Below are 27,062 nucleotides of genomic sequence, written 5' to 3'. Positions count from 1 at the left end.
CTCACTCGGATACCCTTCACTGCCGCCCCGAGACCTCCCCGAGGCACAAATCAGACTATGGTGTTGCAGTGGTTTCTAACACGAACTTAAAATGTTGTCTTCATTCGGCAATTCACGTTGAAGGTATCATTTTTGAACACAACAAAACAATTTATAGAAAAGTATTTTTTATTATCAAATAATTTCTCTTCTCCAGCTGCTTGGTGGGGCGGCGCCCCAACGCCCCTAGTGGACTAACCGCGTCTACCTTCACTACGTACGGTGCGAAAGAAGTTCAATATACATACAATGTGTTAAATTCAGCCTGGTTTTCCCAGAAATGTCCGCTTCGGTACACCAAATCCAGTATAACTCACGCTATGACTGTGGCTACTAGTCAAGTGCTACCGGTCTACCAGTGACCCAGAAAATGTTCAGTGAGTCATTAAACATTGCCATCATCCTTCCTGGGTCGCTAAAACTAACACAACTTGGGTTTCCCTATGGATATACTGGCTCTCCTAATATGAATGTGGAATTTCCACCACTGGCATAAGGCTGTAAGCTTAGTCCATGAACTATGGCCAGATATTTCACTTGTCGGTAGAACCTGAGGTGACATAACTTGATGTTGCCAACAACAGTGAATTGTGATAACCGCTCGAAATGAATGGTATATCACAATCCACTATTAGCAGCGAAATACATATATAGGTATGACTGAAGTTTTGATATCTAAGGTGGTACCCGTTTCTGCTCTAGCTCAGACTTATGGTGAGCGTTCCATCCGGGAAGCCACTTTGTCCTCGGTTTGAGTGGCACGTTATGTATGTTGAACTTCTTTCGTACCGTACGTAGCCAACTGTGCTAATCGGAGGTACAGGGGAAGGGCAACACACAACACAATTCGTTTTCAATCTAGATTTAAAAGTGGCTAGCTCCAGTGGCTTCCTAATATCGGAAGGAAGAGCATTCCAGGCGGCCACAGAATTGTATCTGAAAGCGAGTGATGCGGCGACCGTCGCTGTTCGATGGCTAGACAATCCGCTGCGAGGATGACTGGAGTTCACGCCATGGTTCATGCTCCTTGAAGAGGTCGGCAAGGTATTGTCGAATGTTCATTTGTGGCAAGCACTTCGAATCGAATGAGTGCGACTTTTTATTCGTTCAGCAACTGGAAGCCAATGCAGCTCAGCGAGCACTGGACGGACATGGTCGGATCTTGCGGCAGCTGAATTGAACCAACACATCACCAAGTCAGGTGTCAGACCAGCTAAGAGGGATGCAAACGTACCCGGTTTCCACCAACCCCTCATTCATCAATTTGGCCAAATATCTCAAAGCAGAAAAGTCCTGAGACACAGAACATGATATTACAAACCTGTCAACCCCTTATCAGTGCCCTACCTTTAACAGACCAATTCAAACCTTAGTGGTCACCCCGTGCCCCTTATAAATGTCAACGTTCATCCGACAAAGTCCCATCACAAGCAACACAAATAGACGCATTTTTTTGCCCGTATTGAAAAGGCTGTACGCCGTATGGACCTGAAAACGCAATTTCCCTGTACAAGAATACGGGGTAAACCGTACGGGTTAAACAGCTATTATATTAAGACACTTAATGCGCCGTGCGTCATTCTGCTTATAACTCAAAAGGAAAAAGTAGCACGAGGATGAGAAATGCACGACTATGTATTTATTATTTATCATAACAATCTAATACATTATTTTGAAAACCCTCAACAAATTCGTCAATTAAACTTTCTGAACGGGACAATATAATACTGTATATCGAAAGCGACGTTTCGGGTAATCGCCCTCCTTCATAGCACATTTATATAAGGGTCCATATGCCAATCGAAACAGATCTCTGCGGCTTACGGTGCGGCTACACGCATCGGAAAAGACGTTAGCGTAACAATATATAGTATACGAATGCATACTCTTTGGTTTTTTCGGTAAAGTCACGTAGGTAAAAAAATTACCATAAAAATTTAAACTAAATTACATTTTTACCTACGTGACTTTACCGAAAAAACCAAAGAGTATGGATCTTTGCAGTCACGAAAACTTCAAATCTAGGAGTCTACGAATGAGCGTCGATTCTCGTAAAATGCAAGAATGCAGCCACTGGAGGCGACATACACATGAATCCGACATACCAAACGGATCGATTCTTACAAAGAATCGCCACTCACGAATCGCGGACGTCACCATCAAATCGCGTGGGCCTTTAACTCGGCACGTGATTAGGAGGAGTATACACTTAGGTTTTTTCGGTAAAGTCACGTAGGTAAAATAATAAAAATGATAATGGAAATAAAATAATAAATCAGTGCTTTATTATTTCATTTCTATTATTATTTCTAATAAAATAATAAATTAGTGATTTATTATTTTATTTCTATTTTTTTATTTTTTACCTACGTGAAATAAAGTAATAAATAAGTTATTTATTTCGATTTAAAGCTTTCGTGACTGCAGGGATTCATCTTCTTGGTTCTTTCGGTAAAGTCACGTAGAAGGGAAGTAATAAAATAATTAAAATAAAACATAATATTATGTTTTATTTTTATTATTTTTAAAGTCACGTATTTTTATTATTTTTAAAGTCACGTAGAAGGGAAGTAATAAAATAATAAGAATAAAACATAATATTATGTTTTATTTTTATTATTTTATTACTTCCCTTCTACGTGACTTTACCGAAAGAACCAAGAAGAAGTTATTTATTATTTTATTTCTATTATTTAAATTTTTTACCTACGTGACTTTACCAAAAAAACCTAAGAGTATGAATCCTTGCAGTCACGAAAGCTTCAAATCTATAATTGATTGGGAGAGGTGTTGCGGGCGGGGTGGGGGGGCGTTGTGGGTGGGGTGGGGGGGGCGTTGTGGGCGGGGTGGGTGGGGCGGGCCGGCGGAAGTGGGTGGAGAGGGGCAGGGGGCGTGGCGGAGTTCAGGATTAGTCAGACCCGGAAGCGGCGAGTCTGACCCGGAAGTTGGTAGGGGGGGGGATGAAGATGTCGCTCTCCACAAGCCACGCCGAGCGCTCGACACCGGAGCCATGAACGTGGCGTTAGCGGCGTCGCGGCGGCGGCGAGGTGAGCGGCGTTGTCGGCGGTTCCCCGAGCCTCCGCCGGGAATTGGGGAGGGTTTTGGCGCTGGGCCACGACGCAGGCTGCCCGCGGACTAGAGCCGAGGCGGGCTCAGGTCGTGCGCCTCCTCCCCACCAACCCACTCACCAACCCACTCGGTGGTGGTCGTGGCACCCGGGACGTTAAGATTTTCGATTATCGCAGTAAACGTAAGCGCGCCGATTATTCATCTACTGTCACAGATGATGATTTGGCAGTCACCGGTCAGGCCTGCCCGGTGGGGAGTGTCGTCACGCTTCCGGGGAAGTGCCTCGAGTTTTAGTGAAGTTGACGCCGGTGAAGTTGATGAGTTGGGGTCGAGGAAGCAGTGGGGGGGGGGGGGCTTGGGGCAGCCCGGGTCGTGTAGAACAGTGCAAATATGCATTTACATTTCGGAAACTGAAGGGAAATCTTCCTCATGTTGTATGCGACCCGGCCCCCTGGTGTTTAAGACGTGTCTCCAAGATGTCGTCTAATGCCCCACGTTTAGAAAACCCTTTCGACTTTTCTGACGCCCTTTTTCTTGTCTGGTTTTTATTTTTTGTGTTAGGGGATACGTTGGGTCTACTCGTTCTATTGAACCAGCTCGACCACTTTGTCCATTAAGGAAACAACCCGAGCCTTTCAGGTTCGTGATCACCCAGTGTTTATATGCCTCTCTTCGGACCCCCACGATGCGATTTCACAGTCTCAACGCCACTTCCCAACGCTTCACTTCATGTGGCTTTGAGCCCACGGTTGTCGCAGCATTTTGTTGATTTCCATCTTGATTCGACTTTTGAGATGGTAACAAACCCGATTCCATCAGTGATCCTTGCCGAACGAGTGTATATTTGCCGTTTTAAAACGATTTTGGCCGGTTGAAAATTTGCATTACGCGACGTCCTGTTTGTATCTGTAAATAAATAAATAAATATTGCACGTTTACGTATTTGAGACATTTGGTCCCTGACCCGAGATAGCTCATCACAGATTAACATCTACGTGAACTAGACGTCCCCTAATTGTTGGTGTCTTATTCCCAACAACGAGCTTGCCCGTTTCATGTGTTTAAAATAAATAAGAATTTCATTCGTGGAGGAGAGGGCTGCAACCTTTGCTTGTGTAAGCCAGCTACTGTATAATGAAACGTATAACGAGCGACATTTAAGTGAGGGCCATGATGTGCGTGTGCGCCTGCAGCGAGGGGTACCAAACGGCCTGGCCGGCTCCCAGCACAGCGACGCGGGTTCAAAACATGCTAACGCTTCTGCGAGGACTGGCCAGATCCGAGGCACAAATGAACGCCTTCCCACAACCCGTGAGAGCCCCGCGCTTTGCATCCTTCTACCAGCCTCGCGGCCTGCACATGCGCGGCCTGGCTGGCCACTTGATCGCACCGTTGCCCCCCAGGGCGCTGTTGTCAGGCCGGCAGCATGCCGCGGGCATTGGTTGCCGCCTCTTGGGCCTGCCAAACGGGTTCCTGCACCAAGATTCCTTCCATGCGCAGGTAGGAATATGGTGTCATCCACACCTTCATTGTCAGCCAGATACTATAAATATTGCATGTGCATAAATTATATAGTTTATAGTTGTGTGCGAAGTAAAAATAACTACTTGCAAATGCATTCATGCGGTTAAATGCGTAACGATATTTAGATGGGGCCAGTCATATCCTACATACCTGCATTGGAGTTTTCATACCGTTGTGATCAATTTTACATTGAATGGATTGAATAGTAAAATACAACCCCTTGTGTTTTGTGCCAGTTCTGTGTGCCAGTCACTGGTCGATTCAACCGACCTCATCAGTCGCAGGCAGTGGCAGCCAGGAAGGCATGGCAGGTGGGACGGGAGAAGGTGAGCTATGACACGTTCTTTACCATGAAGAGACTGCTGGAGCGCTCCTGCAGCCCAGAGGAGGTGTTACGCTGGTTGGCACAGAATCCTGGAAAGGTCGCTCCAAGCCATTACCCAGTGGCGCTGCAGAGGCTCGGCCACATCCTCCAACACCAGCAACAGCGAAGTGGAATAAGTGATGGCAGCAACAGCAATTGCCAGACTGTGGAATCGGCCTACAAGCAACTGCAAGACAGCCCAGACTTCAAAGCACTATGTGAAGCCGTTGCAAAGAACTGTTGTCAGTTTGACAACTTCAGCGTAGTCAACTGTCTCTATGCACTGGCAACTCTGGGTAAGTAATGGCTTTTGTAAAAAAAATATTCAGTTGTGAATGACAGTGATGCTTTGATCAGATATGGCGTAAAATAAGAGGCTAAACCACTTGCAACCATACCATTTGTTTTTGTATTAAAACTGTTCACAACACTGATGCCACATTGCTTTTCTTGTGCCAAAAACAGGGATGCAGGGCAATGCAGATGTTGTGCGCACTTTGGAGCAAGAGGCCCATTCCCGATTGGCCCACTTCAACCAAAAGGATGTTTCCATGCTGTTCAGTAGTGTAATGAAGCTGCATCCTACGAGTCCACACAACCACCCCCTGGTAGAGCCCTGCCTTAACAGTTTGGAGCGCAACATCGAGCGGGAGCGCCATCCTCAAACGCTTTTCTTGTTGCTGTCATATTACCGCATGCTCACAACAGCCAGTGAGCCAGAAGCAGGAGAGTCGATGCTGGCAAATACCCCGGAGGCATTAGAAAATGCTACCTCAAAGGTATCCGAAATGTCGGAGGCAACGATGGGTGGGATCTGTGCACAAATTGGTGCCGCTTCCATGGCGGCAACAGGTCCTTGCACTTCGGTAGAAAAAGGAGCTGGTTTTGCAGTGGAAGATGGGATGGGTTCTGCGAAAATGAATGGAGGTCAAGACGAGCAAGCAGACAAACGCGTGAACCTGGAAAGGAAGGTGCTGCGCTTGGTGAAGCACACCTTGAGTCATGTAGGCAACGTGCGCGAGCATGAGCTAGTGCTGCTCGACGAAATGCTGTCCACCTGTGTGGCCCAGGCCTCCAACAAATCCCTCGAGCTCATCTTTAGCTCGCAGCTCTTCTACGAGAACAGACAGGAAAAGTTCATCAACAAGCTCGCAGGTGACCAAGGCAATGTGATTAATATGCACGTGTTTTGTTAACTAAATAGAGCGTTAATTATCGTGATTTGCACACGTTAATATGAGAAATGTATCTTATCTAGTTCCCAAATTCCAGGGTTCACACTTGTTCCTTGGGATTTACGTATGGACAAATCAACAGCTGCGCTGTGAACACTAATTAATATGTAAATAATGAATTGGCATTGACAGAAGTCTGGACCAGATGGGGTAGTCCAATAATTGAACCTCCCGTTTGTTTGCATAATCCTATGTAAAACATCAACTTTTAGTTTGTGTATCTACTGCACGAACAATACTTTCCACAGTTGCTCTTTAATGCAAGACCTCTAATGTAAAACATGCCAATACAAGAATGGCATAAAATAAATTTTGTATTTGTATGAAGTCACATTACTCGATTGGTGCAATGTGTTTTATAGAGGAGCTACCCAAGAAGGTGGACTCGATGTCACCTCACACAATGGCCATCATTGCCAAGTACCTGGCCCGGCATCGCCTGAGGGAGCCCAAGCTCCTTGACACCATCGCTCACTTCCTCATCAACAAGGCCGAGATGCTTGACACCAAGGTCACACTCCCACTTGCACATATCAGAAGTAGTTTTTGGGATTGGTAGTCTTAAAGCTGTATGAAGGTAGTCCTGGTTCTGTCTAATATATTCTTCACAAGGCGAGTTGTAAAATGCAGCTTCCATAAGACAATGGTCATGATAACAGGACGGCCACATCTCTTCAGGTATCTTAGGGTATATGGAAGTTTAAAAATCTAAGCCCACTGGTAGAACACATTTCAGTTACAAACGAAAGAATGATTATGGGTACTATTGGACTAACCACTTGAAAGCATGAGCACAAACTTAAGTCTCAGTTTGCTGCAAAAGGAAATGTATCCCTGTGTGCAGGTGCTGCAGAAACTCGTGTTCCCATTCAGCCGGATGAACTACAAGCCCCCGAGTGAGCGAAAGCTCATGGAAAGGCTAGAGGCCGTTCTAGCGCAAAAAGCACTGCACTCGCCACTCGCGACGGTCAACATCATCATGTCTATGGTGCAACTCAACCACTTCCCGGCTGCCAGCCTCGGCAAAGTCTTCTCACCACCCTTCTTGCGCATTATCATGAGTAGGTGCTGCTGCCTTTGCCTGGGACAACCAACTTCCTTTCTTGGAAATATGTAACATAGCTCGACTTTTAAAAATGTCTTGGAATAATGATTGTGCTAAATTTGTGGTTGTTGCTTGTGAATGTTTAAGACCAAAGTATAATTTTTAGTTTGGTTAAAGTTCAATCTTGATTTGAAGCTTTCGTGACTGCAGGAATCAATAGTCTTTGGTTCTTTCGGTAAAGTCACGCAGGTAGAAAAAAACAGTCAAATGGTCAAAGTTATTTCAATGCTAAACTTTGCAACCATATTTTTATTTGAATATCCTTAATCACTTGACAAATGCTCACAAACGCTATTGTGGCTTTTGTATTTGTTGCTGCGATGCTCAACTCTATTGGTTAAAAACCTCAGTTATATTTTTATCAAACCATAGCAGTTTACATGCTCTATATCCTGAATGAGCATGTTGGTTTCTGAAAAGCTGCATGGATCCAGTGCTGTGACTGGTCTCATGATTGCTGATCAACTTATTAGTAGTACAGTTTCTCTGAGGGTTCAGTGATGTGGTCACGTCTTGGCACTTTTGCAAGCTCTACTCTAGTTACACTACACCATGGAGTGGGTGTAAAAGCCTGGACTGCATTGTCAGCATGTTGTAACAATACTTTTCCCCTTTACTCATAAAACCCCAATTCCAGACAGCCCTTATGGGGTGATAGTGCGGCGATACCTCTCTCTGCTGGATGCAGCCATCACTCTGGAGTGTCCCAGCTACAGTGGGCCCCGGCTGCCTGACCAGTACAAGGTCACAATGTTTGACCATGCTCTGACAGCAGATGAAGTAAACAGGAAGTACAGGTCAGTGTGGAGAATGCGTGCCACATTCACGAACACTGCACAAGTATCGATTTAAAGCTTTCGTGACTGCAGGGATTCATCTTCTTGGTTCTTTCGGTAAAGTCACGTAGAAGGGAAGTAATAAAATAATACAAATAAAACATAATAAAATAATTCTCACGACGTTTCGGCTACAACGCAAGCAGCCGTCTTCAGGTGAAGAATGAGACACTACCAAGCTAGGAGCTTATATATAATCCGGGTTGGAGGTGGAAGAGCGCCTTAACAAAAAGAATGTGCATATGAAGAGGAATTTAGCATATTCATGGGAAATGCGTAGGAGGTGGGCGGGGGGGTTTCAAAGTCATATTATGCCCATGCATTATGCAGGATCAGCAGCACCAAGGGAGGGTGCAGGGAGTAGCATTAGCAAAGGAAAGGAATGTTAATAGTATGTAGCTGCAGTTACTAAACAACCACGTAGAAAACTAAAGTATAAACTACATAAAAAACTAAAGTATAAACTGCATAGCACCATCAGTATACTTACTATACTCTGCAATAAGCTGAGTTACTCACAGCAAGTAATACATTACAATTCTACGTCGTAAAAATTATATAATATGCTTCCATCTAAACTTTATTCTCTTACATCACACGAGCATACACCGTACTATATACTGCCATAGATAAACCCAACATTAAATTATATACTGTATTGCTATAAACCACCTTATACATTTTAATATAACACTACGTATTATTATACCCACCCTAATGTGTATCACACTGCTATATGTTTACTATACAATTACGATACTATATATTACTTTGTACATTGTATTAAGCATATAAATGTTATACTATTTGTTATTATACACTGTACCATTGACCGTCGTGTCAATGGGTGAGTCGTGGGGGGAAACTTGCAGCGGAGCAAAGAATCCATTCCCTGCGGAGAATACAATGCCAGTGAGTGGAACGCGGTCTGAAAGTCACCGTAAACGTGAACACAATCAGTTAAGATCCGAAATGGTTTATTACGTCCTTCCAATGATTGCTAAGCCAGACTCCATCTTCTCAGTTAAAATTGTCTCTGTGTTTGTATATGTGGATCGCCTCATGAACGAATCTCTCATGGTAGCCAGATGGCTTGCAGAGAACCTCTGTCTTGGAGAAGTCAATGTCATGTGAGCGCACTGAGTTGTAACAGTGATCTGCCACGGCTGAGGTGTTTGTCCTACCGTGTTTCAGGTCTGCCTTATATTCACGGATGCGGTCCGAGACATGTCGTTTGGTTTCCCCAATGTAACTGCTACCACAGAGGCAACTTAGTTTGTAGACGCCAGGGTACTGTATGTCTGGAACCACATCTTTTACAGACGGTACCAGATCACAGATTTTATGTACTGTGTTAAATCGGACCTGGATCTTGTGTTTAATCAGGATTTTGGAGATCTTTTTTGTGACCCCAGCAATGTAGGGTAAGGTGATGGTCTTGAAATGCTCCTCAACAGGATCCTTCTTGATGGTTGGAGTGATGGCTTTGCGGATTGTGTAGTCGGAGTAACCATTAGCCTTAAGAGCTTGGCGTACGTGTTTGAGTTCACTGGAAATGTGTTCCTGGTCGGAGATGCATTGGGCTCTATGATATAGTCTTGATGAGGGAATTCTTCTGGGATGGATGGTGGTGGGAATCCGGTTTTAGGTAAGCATCCGTATGGGTGGTTTTCCTGTAGACAGAGTGGCTCATTGAACCATCAGGTCTCCTTTTAATTAGGACATCCAAAAAGGGTAGCTTGCCATCTTTTTCGACTTCCATGGTGAATCTGATGGCTGGGTGTATGGAATTGATGTGGTCGAGAAATTGGTCTAGAGCAGGCCGGCCATGTGGCCAGATGACAAAAGTGTCGTCTACGTACCTCTTCCATAAGGTCGGGCGTAGAGTGGCAGTCTGGATGGCGTCCGTCTCAAATTTCTCCATGAAGATGTTGGCTACAACCGGAGATAGGGGGGGGCCCATTGGGGTGCCCTCAGTTTGCTTGTAGAAAGTTCCATTCCAGGTGAAGTATGTATTGGTTAAGCAGTGTCTCACCAGGGGGGGTACCCCAGCATTCAGTCCTTGATGAACCAAGTCTTCAATGATTGCGATGGTGTCAGGTACAGGAACCTTGGTGAATAAGGAAACCACATCAAAACTGACAAGCAGGTCGTCTGGGGACAGGGCAATCCCCTTGATTGTCGATACCAGGTCAGTAGAGTTTAGTACAGCAGAGGTGTTTTTTCCAGTGAAAGGCCGTAGGATTTCAGACAAAAAACGAGCCAATTTATAGGTGGGGGAGTTGATAGTAGAGACAATGGGACGAAGAGGTGTATCTTCTTTATGTATCTTTGGCAAGCCGTATAATCTTGGTGGCATGGCTGCAGAAGGTTTCAACGAGAACTGTTTGGTCTGATCAATTAATGCGGTTGAATCAGAAATGATTTTGTTGGTTTTAGTGACGAGGCTGTTGGTGGGGTCTCTTTTTATTTGTGTATAGCTGCCATCGTTGAGTAGTTCTTGAATTTTGTTGTTGTATTCTATTTTGTCCATGATGACAGTGGCATTGCCTTTGTCGGCTGAGAGGATGACAATGTCATCCCTCTGGGTCACAAAAAAGATCTCCAAAATCCTGATTAAACACAAGATCCAGGTCCGATTCAACACAGTACATACAATCCGTGATCTGGTACCGTCTGTAAAATGTGGTTCCAGACATACAGTACCCTGGCGTCTACAAACTAAGTTGCCTCTGTGGTAGCAGTTACATTGGGGAAACCAAACGACATGTCTCGGACCGCATCCGTGAACATAAGGCAGACCTGAAACACGGTAGGACAAACACCTCAGCCGTGGCAGATCACTGTTACAACTCAGTGGGCTCACATGACATTGACTTCTCCAAGACAGAGGTTCTCTGCAAGCCATCTGGCTATCATGAGAGATTCGTTCATGAGGCGATCCACATATACAAACACAGAGACAATTTTAACTGAGAAGATGGAGTCTGACTTAGCAATCATTGGAAGGACGTAATAAACCATTTCGGATCTTAACTGATTGTGTTCACGTTTACGGTGACTTTCAGACCGCGTTCCACTCACTGGCATTGTATTCTCCACAGGGAATGGATTCTTTGCTCCGCTGCAAGTTTCCCCCCACGACTCACCCATTGACCCGACGGTCAATGGTACAGTGTATAATAACAAATAGTATAACATTTATATGCTTAATACAATGTACAAAGTAATATATAGTATCGTAATTGTATAGTAAACATATAGCAGTGTGATACACATTACGGTGGGTAGAATAATACATAGTGTTATATTAAAATGTATAAGGTGGTTTATAGCAATACAGTATATAATTTAATGTTGGGTTTATCTATGGCAGTATACAGTACGGTGTATGCTCGTGTGATGTAAGAGAATAAAGTTTAGATGGAAGCATATTATATAATTTTTACGACATAGAATTGTAATGTATTACTTGCTGTGAGTAACTCAGCTTATTGTAGAGTATAGTAAGTATACTGATGGTGCTATGCAGTTTATACTTTAGTTTTTTATGTAGTTTATACTTTAGTTTTCTACGTGGTTGTTTAGTAACTGCAGCTACATACTATTAACATTCCTTTCCTTTGTTAATGCTACTCCCTGCACCCTCCCTTGGTGCTGCTGATCCTGCATAATGCATAGGCATAATGACTTTGAAACCCCCCCGCCCACCTCCTACGCATTTCCCATGAATATGCTAAATTCCTCTTCATATGCACATTCTTTTTGTTAAGGCGCTCTTCCACCTCCAACCCAGCTTATATATAAGCTCCTAGCTTGGTAGCGTCTCATTCTTCACCTGAAGACGGCTGCTTGCGTTGTAGCCGAAACGTCGTGAGAATTATTTTATTATGTTTTATTTTTATTATTGTATTACTTCCCTTCTACGTGACTTTACCGAAAGAACCAAGAAGACTGCACAAGTATAAACGCAATGTGTGGGGCATTGATTTGTTATTTATTAACCGCATTGTGTACATTTCATGCTGTGATGTTTAAAATTGCAGCTACAAGGGATTTGTGGCGGAAGCCCTGCGACAGCTTGTGGGAGCACAGTGCTTCAAGCAGGATGAGGTCCTCCCTCCAGGATACTACACTGGTGAATTATACAAAGCTTACTTTTTAATTATAATTTTAGATTTTACACACTTAAAATGCTCACTTGTTTTTTTGTCTCTTTGCAGACTTCTTGCTTTTTATGGACGATCAGAAGAGACTACTGCCAACCGATGTAAACAGTAATCTAAAAATGCATGGCTTAATTCATCCCCTTCTACCGAACACAAGATCAGACGTCAAGCATCAAACACAGATGGATGCACTGACAGCCGACCTACATGCATTTTCTCCCTTTCAGTGCGAAAAAATAACAAAGAGAAACTTCAAGTCGGAGCTACACAATCCCAAATTGCAGTCGCCTCACAACTCTGCCTATTGTCAATCAACACACACTTTCTTAGGCCAGGGTGGGCATCATGCACACAACCATCCAGTAAACACCTGCAACAGTGCAGCAGCCAGCATAGCTGCAGTCAGGACTTTAGCACCCAACTTTTCTGCTGCGAGCAGTCTCCAACTTCAGCATTCACGTTCCAGCACTGGTGGTCGAGTTCCCATAACAGACAGTCCTCAGGCTTATCTGTCACCTGCCACACAGGGCAGGGGCTCTTACCCCTATAGCCAACAGCACCTCCAGATCAATGATCAGTCTCAAGTGGGCTCCGTGGCATCCATCATGGGAGGCTCGGAAAGTTCACATAGAGATCCTCATGAGATTGGACAGGGTGTGTTGAGTGATCACTCAGGAGGCAGGGTTCCAGTGGCCTCGGTCGCTGCACAAAGTAGCCACCCATGCGGGATGATGCAGCAGATGGCAGCAGTGACGTCCGACTTTCATCAGGACCATCGCATGCCCCAGGGACATATAGCCACACTATGCTCATCAACAGATGGCCAAGGGAACGTCATCTCGTCAGCTTACTTCCACTTCTATCAAGAAGGGATGCTGCAGCAAAGTGCAATCCAGGCAGATGAGTCTGATGTGTACAGCCCCCAGGAATCAATCCGTCGGTTCTACGAGTCACCGTTTTATACGGAGCGATTTCTAACAGACACAGAGCCCGACACCAATCTCAGAGCTGGTGGACACCTGCAGCAGCATCTCGGAAACCCAGCACGGGTGGACAATGACTCGCCAAGTTCAGCAGTGGAAAATGCAGAAAAGATACATAGGTGAGTAGCCCTGACCATCTAATCGAGGCAGGGGTGAGAAAGCCTTTTATCAAGTTAACTTGCTAATCGTCATGTACATTAACTGGCTTTCCTGTTTAGCGTAATTTACCGTCTGATGTTTTTTCCAGGATAGTGATGTCTGTTAACGACAAGTGGCACTACTGTCACAGCTCTGATGTTTTGGTTGGCTCACGCGCCATGCGAGACCGGCATCTACGCTTGCTGGGTTACCACATTGTGCAGGTACAGTCCATGACTTCGGGATTGCTTTTCTCACATGCACACACATGCTTAGACTTCGCTTTAGCAAGGGTGTTTTAATGTTTGTAAATAGGACTTTATTTCAGACATCGATTTGCCGATAATACAATGGATTGGCCATTTGTGGGCTGGACAATGTAAAACCCTTGGTACAGTAGAACCTCTGGTCACGACCATAATTCGTTCCATAACTTTGGTCGCAACCCGATTTGGTCGTGACTCGAACCTAATTTCCCCATTGGATTGCATGTAAATACGATTAATCCGTTTCAGACTCCTATGAACTGTATATAAATATTGTTTTTTAAAGATTTTTAAGCACAAAAATAGTTAATTATGCCATATAATTCATAGTGTAGTCAACTAAATGTAAAAACATTGAATAACACTGAGAAAACCTTGAACAACAGAAAAGTAACATTGCCGCGTCAAGGTTTAGAATCGTTCAACAAGATGATTGTTTCGTCTGCTACATCAGTCGGTCGATTCTGAGAGAGAGAATATTCGTATGAGCAATTAATGTTTCTATTGAAAGTAAGTTAACAGTAATATTTGGGTACAGTATTGTTTTTGGAAGCATTCACCGTAATATCATATGAACGTTTACTTCACCGTATGAATGATGCGAGAAGAGATTAACGGGTTCTTATGTTAGCGATTTACGTACTCAGCGCTTTCGGTCTCTAAATTACGGCTTGAATGAGGGGGGAGGGGTATGACCACTCACAAAATTAATATCTTACTAGGAATTTTATATAACAAAAGTTATATACATAACTGTTACGCTTTGTGTTGTTTGTAAACAAACAGGAAATTTGGCGCTTACAAAAAAAATGTCGCGTGAGGGGAAATCGGCCGCGGCCGTGTTTGATCGCCACCCGAGTTTGTGTTCGTGACCAGATTCAAAAATTGTGAATTTTTTGGTCGGAACCCGATTTGGTCGTCGGTCAGAAGCGTTCGTGACCAGAGGTTCTACTGTATTGAGAAAATGCTTACAAGTACACTTTAATGCTTCGTACATTGTGAAATAGTTGATTGTTTTGCACGTATAATATAGTTTAAATATACCATGTTCCCAAAGAAATACCTACTGGACATCTAGGACGAGCTTGAAAGCTCATTGGATTCCTCCAGTGTAAATACATTCTGATATCTGTTTATGCTTAACGTGGATTTATAATGGAGCATTTTCACAATAACCTCTACTGTGTTCACTTCACCGCTGGGGCTGAACAGCTGCCATACCATGACCTGGAGAAGCTGAATGGGATCGAGGAAGTGAAGAAGTACCTACAACGCAAGCTCAACGAGTTGGAGGGACTGTAGCGTGGTTGGTGGTGGGGTTGGGATCTGGGTGCCTGGCTGGAAGGGGGGGAAGATATTGCATAAAGTGTTAAACTGGGTTGGGGGGTGAAGAGTAGAGTATATCCCAATTGGGAGTATTGCATGAACAAAAAGTATCAAATGATTCACTGTTGAATTAACTTATTTTATTACCATTTTGAATGAAAAAATATTTCTGTGTAAATGTTACATTTGGTAAAATTGGCACAGTGTCTTGTTTTATTCACAAAGACAATCTTTCCATCTGCTCATGCAGAACCTGGCCAATGCTTTCTTGCAGCCTCAAAGTGTGAAGCACTGCAAATACCTTGTTCGAAGAACATTCAGTTTAGAAGCCTTTTTCTTTTTGCATGAAGGAATTTATAATTTAATCAGTAAGTTGCCTTATCACCAGCATATGCATACTAATTGTTGTGAACAAATATTTGCATTTGTTCCATGGGTCATTACAAAATTAACAAGAATACAAGTTCAATTTGGGATTTGTTTTAACACTAAAAATGTACATTTTACATCTGCTGAGGCCCTAATATAGTCTGCTACTTTACAGTTATACTGTAGAAAATGACATGAATTGCTTGAGGCCTGTGGCCACCACGCATACTAATATACTGAAGATGTTAATACCATTTTATTGAATAAATTTTACAGCAGCATCAACAAAATGCAAAACAATGGTATTAATGCACATGACAAAAATAGCCAACTTAGAGATTTAACCAAAACCATGCCACTGAACTGACATAAGAAAAACTTATGAGCTGCTATTGTTGCATTCATGCAATCAGTGGTCATTTTGTAAAGGGTGGAATGCAAGTTCGTTTTAACTCTAATTGAGTTTGACTGAAGGTATCATCCATTATATATGCTGCTGTACCTATACGGTCAGTAGCATTTACAAGTTAACATGGGTAGGGTACAATATTTTTCAGAACGTGTTATGGTATTTACAATACGGTATGTTGTATGTGCAGTTGGCATGTGTGATTCCCGTGAGATGTGTAAGCTTTTGCACTGCTGCAGGTAAGAAAACTATTTGGTATACTGTTTTAACAGCAGTTGAGGGGGCTTAGATGGTTAAATTGGGTATTTAACAGGGGACTTGACTGTTCTGGGTGTTAATTTAAATAAAAATATAAAAGTTCAAGGCTGTTTTTTCACATCTCATGGTACAAAGTGTCAAACTGAATATGGAAAAATGGCTACTGATACTGCAGCAAGCAAAGAGGTCTTATTCTTCAAGTTCACATTCTGCAAAGCGGACCAAGATGCTTACGCTCCATGTGAGAGAATGCATCAGATATTACTGCGACCAACAAATCAGTCTGTGTCATGCTCCTCATCCACTTCATTTTCAGTCTGGAAAAAACAAAACTGCACTAAATACAGGCGTCTTGCTTAACGAGGAAGATATGTTTTGCAAAAAATGCTCAATCGTTTTCCCATCGATTCCCATGTTGCAATCGAAACGTCGTATGCTAGTATTGAATTTATTATTTTCTCTTGATACGTGACTTTACCGAAAGAACCAAAGAGTCATTCCTGCAGTCACAAAAGCTCCAAATTAAGTATGATACTCATTTAAAGTTGAGTCGACCTAACAGGCGAACCGTTACACCACCCCTCCACGAGGCCCCCCTTCTCCCACAAGACCAAAGACACACTCAGCACAGCTGGTAAATAAATAGCTGCGGGCCACTGCGCCTCCTGCCACCATGGGATGGGATGCATATTTATCAATCGGTCTCTGCTCGCTCAGCTAACTTTGAACTCGTTTTGCAAAATGGGTCTAAATTCGAATTGCTTGTTATAGCGAATTCTCATAGAATGCTGGATAAGAGATGGCTGTAAAGGAAAGAACAGAATCAAATCAGTACAGCTGCCGCCTTCTTACCTCGATTGTGCACTTTTTCTTGCTGGAGTGCACAAATTTTCTTTTTCTTCTCTGAAAGACAATCATATACCACTTAATATTTAATAACCACATCACACGTTGCCAATACTGTCTTTAAACATATATTGCCCTTCTGAGCACTTCCAAAGCATGTCATGTTTGAAAAACGTCACGGTATTAAAGATTGTGTTAAAGCGTCTTAGAAAATTGTACATTTCGACAGCAGTTAGCAATGTACAGATTCATTAAATAACGTGTTACACTCCGTCAATGTTGCAGAGGTAACACTCGCTCACCATCTCCCACATGGTTTCAAGTGCAACGCGTTCTCTGTGGGGCAATATCTGAAAACAAAAACCACAAAACAATTCCTGAAATCAACTTTTAAACAAAACTTTTATAAGACAACAATTTATTGGGAAATGCAAGGTTAAGGAAATCAGTGTCTTAAGAATTGTATTTTTCGATTTAAAGCTTTCGTGACTGCAGGGATTAATCTTCTTGGTTCTTTCGGTAAAGTCACGTAGAAGGAAAGTAATAAAATAATAAAAATAAAACATAATAAAATAATTCTCACGACGTTTCGGCCACAACGCAAGCAGCCGTCCTCAGGTGGAGAACAGGTCCGTCAAGTAGACAGTCTGAATGACACGCTCCAGGCTTGGAGCGACTATGCTGGGATGGAGTAGTGAAGAGCGTCTTGACAAAATAATTTGCATATCAAGAGGAATTTAGCATATTTATGGGAAATGCAGATATGCGATTAGCACTACTTGTGAAATGCGTAGGAGGTTTGGCATTTCACAAGTAGTGCTAATCGCATATCTGCATTTCCCATAAATATGCTAAATTCCTCTTGATATGCAAATTATTTTGTCAAGACACTCTTCGCTCCTCCCTCCCAGCATAAATAGTCACTCCAAGCCTGGAGCGTGCCATTCAGACTGTCTACTTGACGGACCTGTTCTCCACCTGAGGACGGCTGCTTGCGTTGTGGCCGAAACGTCGTGAGAATTATTTTATTATGTTTTATTTTTATTATTTTATTACTTCCCTTCTATGTGACTTTACCGAAAGAACCAAGAAGATTAATTGTATTTTTTTTTAAATAGTGTTTTATTCAAATACCTTTGCACAGGTTAACTACAACTGCATACGACTTCCAAGGATATGGACAAATCAATCACTTTAAAAAGAAAAACACTGGGTGTAATTCTGACCTGCAGGGCAAGACGTTCTATGGCTTGTTGGTCGACTTTGGCAGCATGTGAAGCTTTGATGTAATCTGCTTTTTGCTTTTCGTCGCTCCACAGGTTCCTCAATACATGAATTTTTTTATTTCCCAAAGAGTCCGGCACAATGTCTGCTGACATCTTGGTATACACGGAGAAGCTTGAGCTGTTTTAAAAGCAGAGAATTTGCAATGTAAGATGTAAATTGTATAACAGTCAGCTTTGTATAAGAGCATGCACTTTATTGGTGAATGAGTTTTTAATCACTCATCCATTATCAGGTAAGTAGCAAATTTAGACATTTCTGAAATGAAAAGGCAGTTTCTTTTCTGCATAATTTCCATATCTGAGAATGAACCTGGCTTTATTATTAAATTCACAGCCAAATATACTTTGTTTAAATCTGTGAACCACAATACAAATCATGAACTTGGGCAAACATGCGACTTTTGTACTTACGGTGCACGTTTTCTTCGCATTGAGAGCTCTCGAAGCGAGGTATTATTTTTCAGCTCATTCTGTCAAAATAACACTTAATATTTAAATTCAGCAGGAAAACAGTTATGTACATGCTATCATTGTTTTGCGGTCAAGTCCACGTTATTTACAAATGTTGCTTTAACAATTTACAAAGCCAATTCAAGCTTTGACACCAAGTGCATGAAATTACGTGACGAGTTTACAACTGAACGCAATGTTGGGGGGGGGGGGGTAATCTCCACACTTATTTATCTAGGAAAGCCACGGAAAGTCGTAGGACTTATTTTCACGACGATGCTGCATTTGATGAGTGTTTATACAAGCGAGAGGAAACCGGAGCACCTGGAAAAAACCCACACGCGTAAGGGGGACAAAACACTATCCCCAGCTAAACAGATGGCGATTCGTCCATTTGCTGTACTGCCCTCTCCTGGCGAGCCACGGTTATGATACCTCGACAACCACGGGAAATGGTTTTTCACATGTGCAGTTCATCAACCCTTACCTCCAGAACTGGATTCAGTTGAGTGCCCACCACCGATAATTTGACCTTGCGAATGTAGTTTTGGAGGTGGGGCTACAATATTCACAACTGGATTACAAAACAAGGCAAGTGTATAATTTTATAGATTTACTTGGGCTGAACAATGGGTTATTTTGCACAGGTTACCTCATAAATCCGTTTCTTCGCCTTTGCTTGTGCTTTGTAAACACGTTTACTCTCGTCTGAAAGTGTCTGCCACTTTTCCTCCGCAATGCTCCAAGCTTTGGTCTGGTTTGCCTGTGAGCAATACAAATCCCACAAGAGATCACCAACTTACCCTACGTATAACTGCGATACAATTTGTATTTACATAGCATAAATGCAACTACATATCAAAAAGCGTAACACAAACAGTCGGACATGGGCAATCCTGGAGAAAGGACAGTATACTTTTAGAGAAAGAGGAAAATCCGAATCCCGACGTAAATGGAGCCAGTTGGCAGCATGATAAAACTGAAGGGAGTTCTTGACGATGGGGGTAAGCAGAGGCTAAAGAGCAACCTCCCACTGAGTGAAGGTTGACTGGAGGCTTCAGGCCTTGGTTGCTAGAACAGAGTACATGGAGGGGGGTAGAGCAAGATGAGCGAACAGACGTAGGCATGAGCAAATCCTTGGAGGATCTTGATGGCAGTGATTTTTAAGTTGATCTGGAGCCAATGAGTATTGGGTCGATATGGAACATGTCATGCGCACCTTCGAGTACTTTGGCTTGGATCAAGTTAAACTGTCACTTTAACAATATCCCTCCCAGCTTCAACACTAGAAAGGGTAGTTTTTTCAGCAGCTCACCCGATTCTTGCGCATTAGCAGAGGCAGCTTTTTCTGGATGTACAGCTCCTTTGCAGAAGGGGGTACCTCTGGCACTGCTTCCCAAAAATGCTTTTCATCAATCTTGTAATCAGGGCAGTATTTTCTCTAAAAGCCAAAAGATGTGACAACTTAGAAAAAACACATTCCATAACTTCAGAGGCAAGTAATGTTTTATAAGCATATATACTGATAGGGAATAAACAGCTAGTCAAATTCTTTCAACAAATAATATGCTCAAGCTCAACTCCTTTAAGTGTGTTCAGCTCCTCACAGCATTGGTGTAAAAATGTAAGACCATCTTCTACATTGATAAGTCATGGTGGTACCTGTATGCAACCAAGTAACCAAGATGCAGCATGGACTCACCTTAACTTCCAATGGCATCTCTTTCCAGGTTTTTAAAATCATGCGTACTATATCCCGTTTCGGGAGATCTGAATTGAGACCGTTATCCTGAATGGCTTGGAACATTTCGTTTATAAACGTGAAATGGACATCACTTTTTTTGCCTGAAGCCTGCAAAGAGGAAAACAAAGTATTATTGGGTTATATTATTGCTGGAGTAATCCCAATTATATCGGAGGTGGTACGGGCAAAATTGCAGGAAATATGTTGCAAAGTCTAAATACAGACCTTGACTTTGTTCTCCACACACGTGCTTTGCTGAATCTTCAAAGCTTTATTTACCCAGCGCAATTTTTGATCATCTGGCAATTTTGTCCACTTCTTTGAAAGGGTCTTTTTTAACACACGTTCAGACATCTGTAAATGCAAAGTGGTAAACGTCACCTTAAAAATCTATTGTTATTTAAAAAAAGGCATATAAAGAATCCATAAAATGTTCGTGATAGACTGCATAGTTAAATTGGATAATATAGATCAAATTATTGAAGTCTACATTACTTTAAAACATGCTTAACTTAAAAACGCATTTAAATGCAATTTAAAAACAGACATTTAGCATAGTTAGCACACTTGCCCACCAACTAGTATCCAGCGTGATCGATCCACCATTGGATGAAGGGCCTCCGATCCATCACCATCCCCCTCATTGTGTATCATTACCAAAATTCACAATATGCTACGAAGCAGATCGATAACATTGGGTAAAGGATTTCCCAAATATAGGAAACAGTACTGCTCAGAAACATCATAAATCGGAAAAGTGAAATAAATGAGAAAACAGTAATACAGTAGACCAGGAGAGGGTAGCGAGGGGGGCCAAGGGGTGGCAAGAGGGACACGTCACAAGGCCCAGAACCTTCTAGTAGGATCTACACGGGGGCGTGGTCTAGGGTGGAGCCAGGCCACGCTCGGGGGCATAAAAGGGAATTCCCGAGCGCCGATCCGGGCTGTCTTCTGGAATCAACCGGCCATGCTAGTCTCCTCGATCTCCGGTCGTCACATTCGGCATCGTGGGTCAGGCAGTACGGTACTGACCTGACCCGGTTATGTAGTTGCCCGTTGTGGTTAAGCCGTTAGTGGAAGTTGTTACCACCTATGTCGTTTTCCCGTACGTTCATATAGTTACCCTGTCGGGGTATTGTAATAAATGTGTTGCCTCCAAGTTCTAGTGTGCGTCTCTGTGGATGCCACTAAAAATGTAAACTTGTACAACAGCATCACCAGGCCAAAACTCACAGATGGCTTCTCCACCAGAAGAGTAATCTTGGATTTCTCACACCACAGATTAAATGCAGTCGTGGGTGGTGATTGAGCCCCTCCAATGTCACCAATCAAATCCAAGATCCTGGTGTTCAAGTGATATTTTTAAAAAAAGCATTTGTTACCTAGGTTAATGTTTGAAATACCACGTGAAATCAACATTGGATAGACATTGAAGCTACCAATTAATTTCAATGCTATGTTTACACATAACTCATGAGATAAACAAGCGAGCAAATTGTCATTTATTTTAAAGCAACATACTTACTCAGTATTTTCTTTTAGAGCCTTTGCACGCCTTTTACGAGTTTTACACTGCTGAGAAACCAGACACAATTAAGTGCATTTCAACATTGTAAGTTTTTTGGAATTATAAATGTTTATTACCTCCCAGGAAATTTCTATTAAAATAATTTTGCATTCAACTTTGTATGCTACTCGTGTACACACATTTTTATAAAACAAAATGGTAATTGTAGAGTATTACACCCATCTAGGATATCTGCAGTCAAAACACAATGTTGCATCAGCTCATGGCAAAAATCGCCTGGAGCAAATCGAAAAACAATGGAACCAGAAAAAAATGCCAAACATCCCCCCACCAACTGAAAGCGCGTGGCCGAAAGTATGTATGACCTTATTTTGCACCGTGCATAGCCAACTACGCTCATCGGAGGTGCGGGTGAAGGTTCCTGGAGCATCCCCAGCAGTGCAGTCAGAACTGCACATAGAGGGGTGGGTGAGTGGATGGGTGAAGCTTGAAACAAAGTGTCACTGACCTTAATCTCTCCATCGCACTTCACCAGACGTTCAGTGTCCCTGACGATCTCATGGAAGGTACGATGCAAACAAATCTGTGAAAACAATTCTCCAAAAGTTGCAAGGATATTTTCTTTTAAATATACCATCAAAGATGAGCATATATAAAGGTGTAACTTACCTTTCCAGATATTTCTCCCCATTTTTCTTTACACTGTACAGCATTGTACGGGCCAAACTTGACAATTTCCCAGTCCAATCTGGACAGAGACGTCTGATACCGGAGTTTTTCCACATCAGCGGGTAAGCAGGCTGCCATCCGATCTAGTAAGAGATCTGTATCCTGCTGCGACCATCCATCTGTAAAAGTGCAATGATAAATGTCAATCCAGCCAACTACATTCATAACAGCCATCACTGTTCAGAATCTCCAGTTTTTGACTAACTTAAACAGCCTTCTGGGCTGCTGTTCAATGTAGAAATTATCTCTCACCGTACATTGCCAACCGTGGAAATCGGAGGTGGGGGAAGGACAATAATCTGAACACAAAAAGCAGTTCTAAAAATAATTTTAGTTAATGCAGCAGTGTATTTCCTTTGGTTATGACGGTCAGTGTATCTAATAAGATGGTTAATATTTTCCCCATTTATAATTATGCTTTAGTTTCACCAATACCATTTTAGTAAAACTTTTTTTTGGAAAACAAAATGTAACTGTGGTTAAAGTATCTCTTTGTTTGGATCACTTTTATGTGTATTTTAGTATATTCATGACTTAATGTTACTGTAGCGGTTCCAAATTGGTGATTATCCTTTTAAAATTCGTAAATATATATTAATTCGGCCAATGACAGAATACCTCAAGCTGCAATATTGGGATTGAAAACTGTTGAGCAGCATGGACGTTGCATGTGCATTCTATACTGTCCATTTGAATTATGCCCAGTGATACCACAATACACGGGCGATTAATGATGGAGTGCCTGGCATCCCAAGGAGCACAGATTGGAGGGATGAAATTGCTCGTGCACGTGTGCTAAATGGATTGTTACAACCCAGCACCGCTCGGCCGAAAGGACTTCTTCATCCAGCAATAGATTGGATCTTTCCCGCGGTTGAGGGCAAAAAGCTTACCATTTGGCGTCTCTTTTTTGGACATGACAATCACCGACTGGATTTCTTGATCCATCTCTAGTAACACAACATATCAAAGATGAGTAAAAACACACAAGGGCCTTAGACGCGAGGCAAGAAAAGCAGTCTTTGAGTAATGCAGTCCCAAACTGCAAACCCATTCACCTTAAAATCCTAATTCCTAAACCTTACCCAAGAACTGTAACATCTCGGCCGGGAAAAAAAAATGTCTCATAGAACCAGACCTCATGTGGGGCTCCATAGGATTAGGATGCAAAAGACTTTTCACCCGGAGTTATTACTCGGCTACAGAGTTATCGACGAATGTCTGCGTTGTGTTTAGTCGCAAGTGTTCATGCAACTGCACTACTTTTGCCTCCGCTGTATCACCAATAAATCGCTAAAAATGATGTAAATGATCAAAACGCCGTGCGCATTTATCAATTACACGGCCCCTCCGGGCATCGATAATAGAAGCATTTTGCGAGGGAAAGACAACAATGGTACTCCGGATTGCCTCCTCTCCGCCCTAAGAATGTATATCCACCAATGGTTCCAGGTTTGTAAACAGAACACGGAAGGCAGCCTCGGTCTCCATATCAGCAAAGAAATAACGTTCTAATTTTTTGTTTACAATTGTTAAGAACACTCGCTTAGATGCCACCACTTTACTCGCCCCGGGGCCGTCCGTTCCCAGTGCAGCAGGGATTAGAGCACGTGGCCCCGCAGGGCATCTATCCGAGCAAGCCCACCTGGTCACCCGCTAGGCCGCAACAACAAATCGTCCCAGTTACTCTACACAGTTAACCCGGCTGCTGTAGAACAATGATCGTTTATAAGGACACGGTACAGAGTGGCAACATCATAAATATTCACGTGAATCTCATACCGTCCGAATCAATATCCGCTTCACCGTGCTGCGAAGTTGATGCCATAAACGCTGCCGCTCGCCACGCAAAAGTGAACTCGCCACTCGGCAGCGAGGCGGGGCTTTGAGCACGTGACGAGGTCCCCCATCCCCCAACTTACAACCCCAATCCCCCAACCCCACTCCCCCAACCCCTCCCATCCACCCCCAATCCCCCCCATCCCCACCCCCCATCTACCCCCCATCCCCCAACCCCTCCATCCCCCAACCCCCCAACCCCATCCACACCCAATCCCCCCAACCCCCCCCATCCCCCCCCATCCCCCACCATCCACCCCCCCATCCACCCCCCCATCCACCCACAATCCCCCAACCCCCCCCCATCCACCCCAATCTCTCCCATCCACCCACAATCCACCCCCAATCCACCCCCAATCCCCCCCCATCCACCCCCAATCTCCCCCCATCCACCCCTAATCCCCCCCCCCATCCACATCCACCCCCAATCTCCCCCCATCCACCCCCAATCCCCCCCCATCCACATCCACCCACAATCCACCCCCAATCCACCCCCAATCCCCCCCCCCCCCCATCCACCCCCAATCTCCCCCCATCCACCCCCAATCCCCCCCCCCCCCATCCACATCCACCCCCAATCCCCCCCCATCCACATCCACCCCCAATCTCCCCCCATCCACCCCCAATCCCCCACCCCCCATCCACCCCCACTCCCCCCCCCCCCCCCATCCATCCCAAACCCCCCCCATCCCCCCTCTCTAAGTAAATGGCGGCTTGCCATCCTTTTCCACCTCCATGTGGCGATGGCTCTTCCCGAGCTCTCTCCGAGCTTACATTTACAAGCAAATTTATGACATTGACATGCTAATCTCTCTTACATTGGCATGCTAATCTCTCACAATACAATGGCCGCCCCCACAGCTTCGTTTGTCAAGATTTACCCGATCTTACATTCACATGCAAATGTCATCTCTAGCCCCGCTCCCTGACCCTTGGGCTACACTCATCTCAAATCCTCCCTGCCTCAGCAGCTCTCCCGCTATATTTTTCACTTGATGATGATTGCTTGTGTTGCAATCGAAACGTCGGGATATGGTTATTATTTTTATTAATTTTATTATTTTTCTATCTACGTGGCTTTACCGAAAGACCCAAAGAATACAATTATCTTTGCTAATTACGGTGCGTGTCTTAATTGGTTAACCCCTTTGGTAACACATAGTGAATCGGATAAGACCACTTCACAGGTGAAGTTACGCTTTATTTATTAAAGTACCTCTCAGCACCGCATTCGTATGCACGTGGTTGTGATCAATTCCGCACCTGCGTTTCACTTTTGGTGCCGATTGTTGTTTATTCGACATTACACATGTACAGAAAAAATGTATACAGTTCTTCAACAAAATCCACACTATCGCACTTGATTGCAATGGCTGCTCGCACAAAATACCCGATGATTGCACTTAACGTTATTTTAATAAGCATCTGCCATGTTCAATCCACTGCAGGATGACGGCCTCCCCACATCGTCGTCATCCCTGATGGTCTTATAAACGTCAGAATGCATCTCACCTCTGCACATGAGCTGATCGCATCGCTCCATCCCAATGGTGCTCGTCTTCTCAAGCACGTTCCGGCCTCTTTGGCTGCCATTCCCAAACCGGTCTTTTCCATCGGCCATCACCCCCCCCCCCTCCGAGAGATGCGTCCTTCCACAAAGCCACTTTACTTCCCTAAACATTCAATGTTACACATCCCGCTTGTGTTTATTCTCTGATCCATTGTCCCTCTATTTCTCAGCTTATCTTCCCATCGTGCACCTCTCCGGGCCCGTAGCGTCGAGTGGAATGGAGGAAGCTGAGCCCCCTGCTGAAAGTTCAAAGTCTTAGTCAAAAACCAAAAACTGTTGGCATATTTAAGACTGATGGTGTTTTTCCCGCCCTCATTCTTTTCTCGTATACATAGCTAGAAAATGATGCATGGTAGACAGAGGTCATATTGTTATACCGGGTAGTCGTCAAAATGTTTAAAGATTCACAGTGACGATGTTGTACCTCCGAGTTATATTTTTGGGACGTGCACGTCGCTGGTGGACCAGAATTTATTGCCCATCCCCAGTCGCCTGCGGTAGTGGTGCTGCTGGGCCATCTCCGGGAACCACTTGCGGCCTCTGTGGTGCAGATACATGTCCCCAACATTGTTGTTCGCCAACGAGTTCCAGGATTTTTTCCCCCAGTTATGTTGAAAGAGTGGCGACATATGTCCAAGTCAGGACGGTGTTCCACCCGAAGGTGGTGTCATTCCTACGCAGCTGATCTTCTTGACCTTCTCCGTGGCAAGTCCTATGTTTCGGAGGTACTGGTAAAGAACCTCTTTAAACAGTCCCGCTACGCTTGTGTAATGACTTGACACACTTGTATTCTTTGAGTCTTTTGGTAGTCACGTAGATAGGTTCAAAGAAAATAACAAAAAAATCTACTTGGCTTTACCGAAAGACCCAAACAATATGAATTCCTGCAGTCACGAAAGCTTTAAGTCAAGATTTGACACACTTTTCTTGAGATGGCATTTTATTGAGGACACGTTCACCTGACATCAGGCGGAGACCCC

At 43.6% G+C, this 27,062-nt stretch overlaps 2 protein-coding genes across 6 annotated transcripts; one reads left to right on the top strand and one right to left on the bottom strand.

Annotated features, from left to right (window-relative positions):
• Window positions 1-2,968: 2,968 nt before the first annotated feature.
• FASTK (Fas activated serine/threonine kinase) lies at window positions 2,969-16,195 on the top strand. 2 transcript variants are annotated; one of them, XM_078592685.1, is made up of 12 exons: window positions 2,969-3,086; window positions 3,670-3,747; window positions 4,302-4,608; window positions 4,869-5,292; window positions 5,462-6,151; window positions 6,594-6,742; window positions 7,076-7,292; window positions 7,974-8,133; window positions 12,219-12,310; window positions 12,396-13,443; window positions 13,572-13,686; window positions 14,941-16,195. In XM_078592685.1, exons 3-12 carry the CDS (start codon window positions 4,357-4,359, stop codon window positions 15,028-15,030), a joined length of 3,237 nt encoding a protein of 1,078 aa, XP_078448811.1. In that variant the 5' UTR covers window positions 2,969-3,086; window positions 3,670-3,747; window positions 4,302-4,356; the 3' UTR covers window positions 15,031-16,195. The 2 variants fall into 2 exon arrangements, with proteins under 2 accessions (XP_078448811.1, XP_078448819.1); XM_078592693.1 differs by lacking the exon at window positions 3,670-3,747.
• On the bottom strand, window positions 14,862-24,622 carry LOC144717278 (nucleolar transcription factor 1-B-like). 4 transcript variants are annotated; one of them, XM_078592736.1, is made up of 16 exons: window positions 24,456-24,622; window positions 23,567-23,623; window positions 22,614-22,792; window positions 22,453-22,527; window positions 21,942-21,991; window positions 21,650-21,758; window positions 20,642-20,770; window positions 20,375-20,524; window positions 19,988-20,113; window positions 19,325-19,435; window positions 18,634-18,692; window positions 18,163-18,340; window positions 17,239-17,286; window positions 16,943-16,993; window positions 16,325-16,407; window positions 14,955-15,066 (listed from the first exon to the last, which is right to left on the bottom strand). In XM_078592736.1, the coding sequence occupies exons 1-15, from the start codon at window positions 24,499-24,501 to the stop codon at window positions 16,369-16,371; spliced, it is 1,407 nt and encodes a 468-aa protein (XP_078448862.1). In that variant the 5' UTR covers window positions 24,502-24,622; the 3' UTR covers window positions 14,955-15,066; window positions 16,325-16,368. The 4 variants fall into 4 exon arrangements, with proteins under 4 accessions (XP_078448843.1, XP_078448834.1, XP_078448862.1 ...); XM_078592717.1 differs by lacking the exon at window positions 16,325-16,407 and having other exon boundaries at window positions 14,862-15,066; window positions 21,942-21,988; XM_078592708.1 differs by lacking the exon at window positions 16,325-16,407 and having other exon boundaries at window positions 14,863-15,066.
• Between the last annotated feature and the right edge of the window lie 2,440 nt (window positions 24,623-27,062).

The sequence above is a fragment of the Lampetra planeri genome, chromosome 1 (genome assembly GCF_965212315.1).
Source record: "Lampetra planeri chromosome 1, kcLamPlan1.2.h2, whole genome shotgun sequence".
NCBI lineage: Eukaryota > Metazoa > Chordata > Hyperoartia > Petromyzontiformes > Petromyzontidae > Lampetra > Lampetra planeri.
The sequence above is the reverse complement of the archived record's forward strand: the minus strand, read 5'-3'. Positions and strand labels throughout refer to the sequence as shown.

Coding starts and splice junctions, on each gene's coding strand:
- FASTK (XM_078592693.1), top strand. CDS start 4,357: ATGCTAACGCTTCTGCGAGGACTGGCCAGATCCGAGGCACAAATGAAC. Junction 13,444..13,571: donor AATGCAGAAAAGATACATAG/GTGAGTAGCCCT, acceptor TGTTTTTTCCAG/GATAGTGATGTCTGTTAACG. Junction 13,687..14,940: donor TGGGTTACCACATTGTGCAG/GTACAGTCCATG, acceptor GGGGCTGAACAG/CTGCCATACCATGACCTGGA.
- LOC144717278 (XM_078592708.1), bottom strand. CDS start 24,501: ATGGCATCAACTTCGCAGCACGGTGAAGCGGATATTGATTCGGACG. Junction 22,793..23,566: donor CAAAAAAGAGACGCCAAATG/GTAAGCTTTTTG, acceptor GCACTTTTACAG/ATGGATGGTCGCAGCAGGAT. Junction 18,693..19,324: donor CGAAGAAACGGATTTATGAG/GTAACCTGTGCA, acceptor TTATTTTGACAG/AATGAGCTGAAAAATAATAC.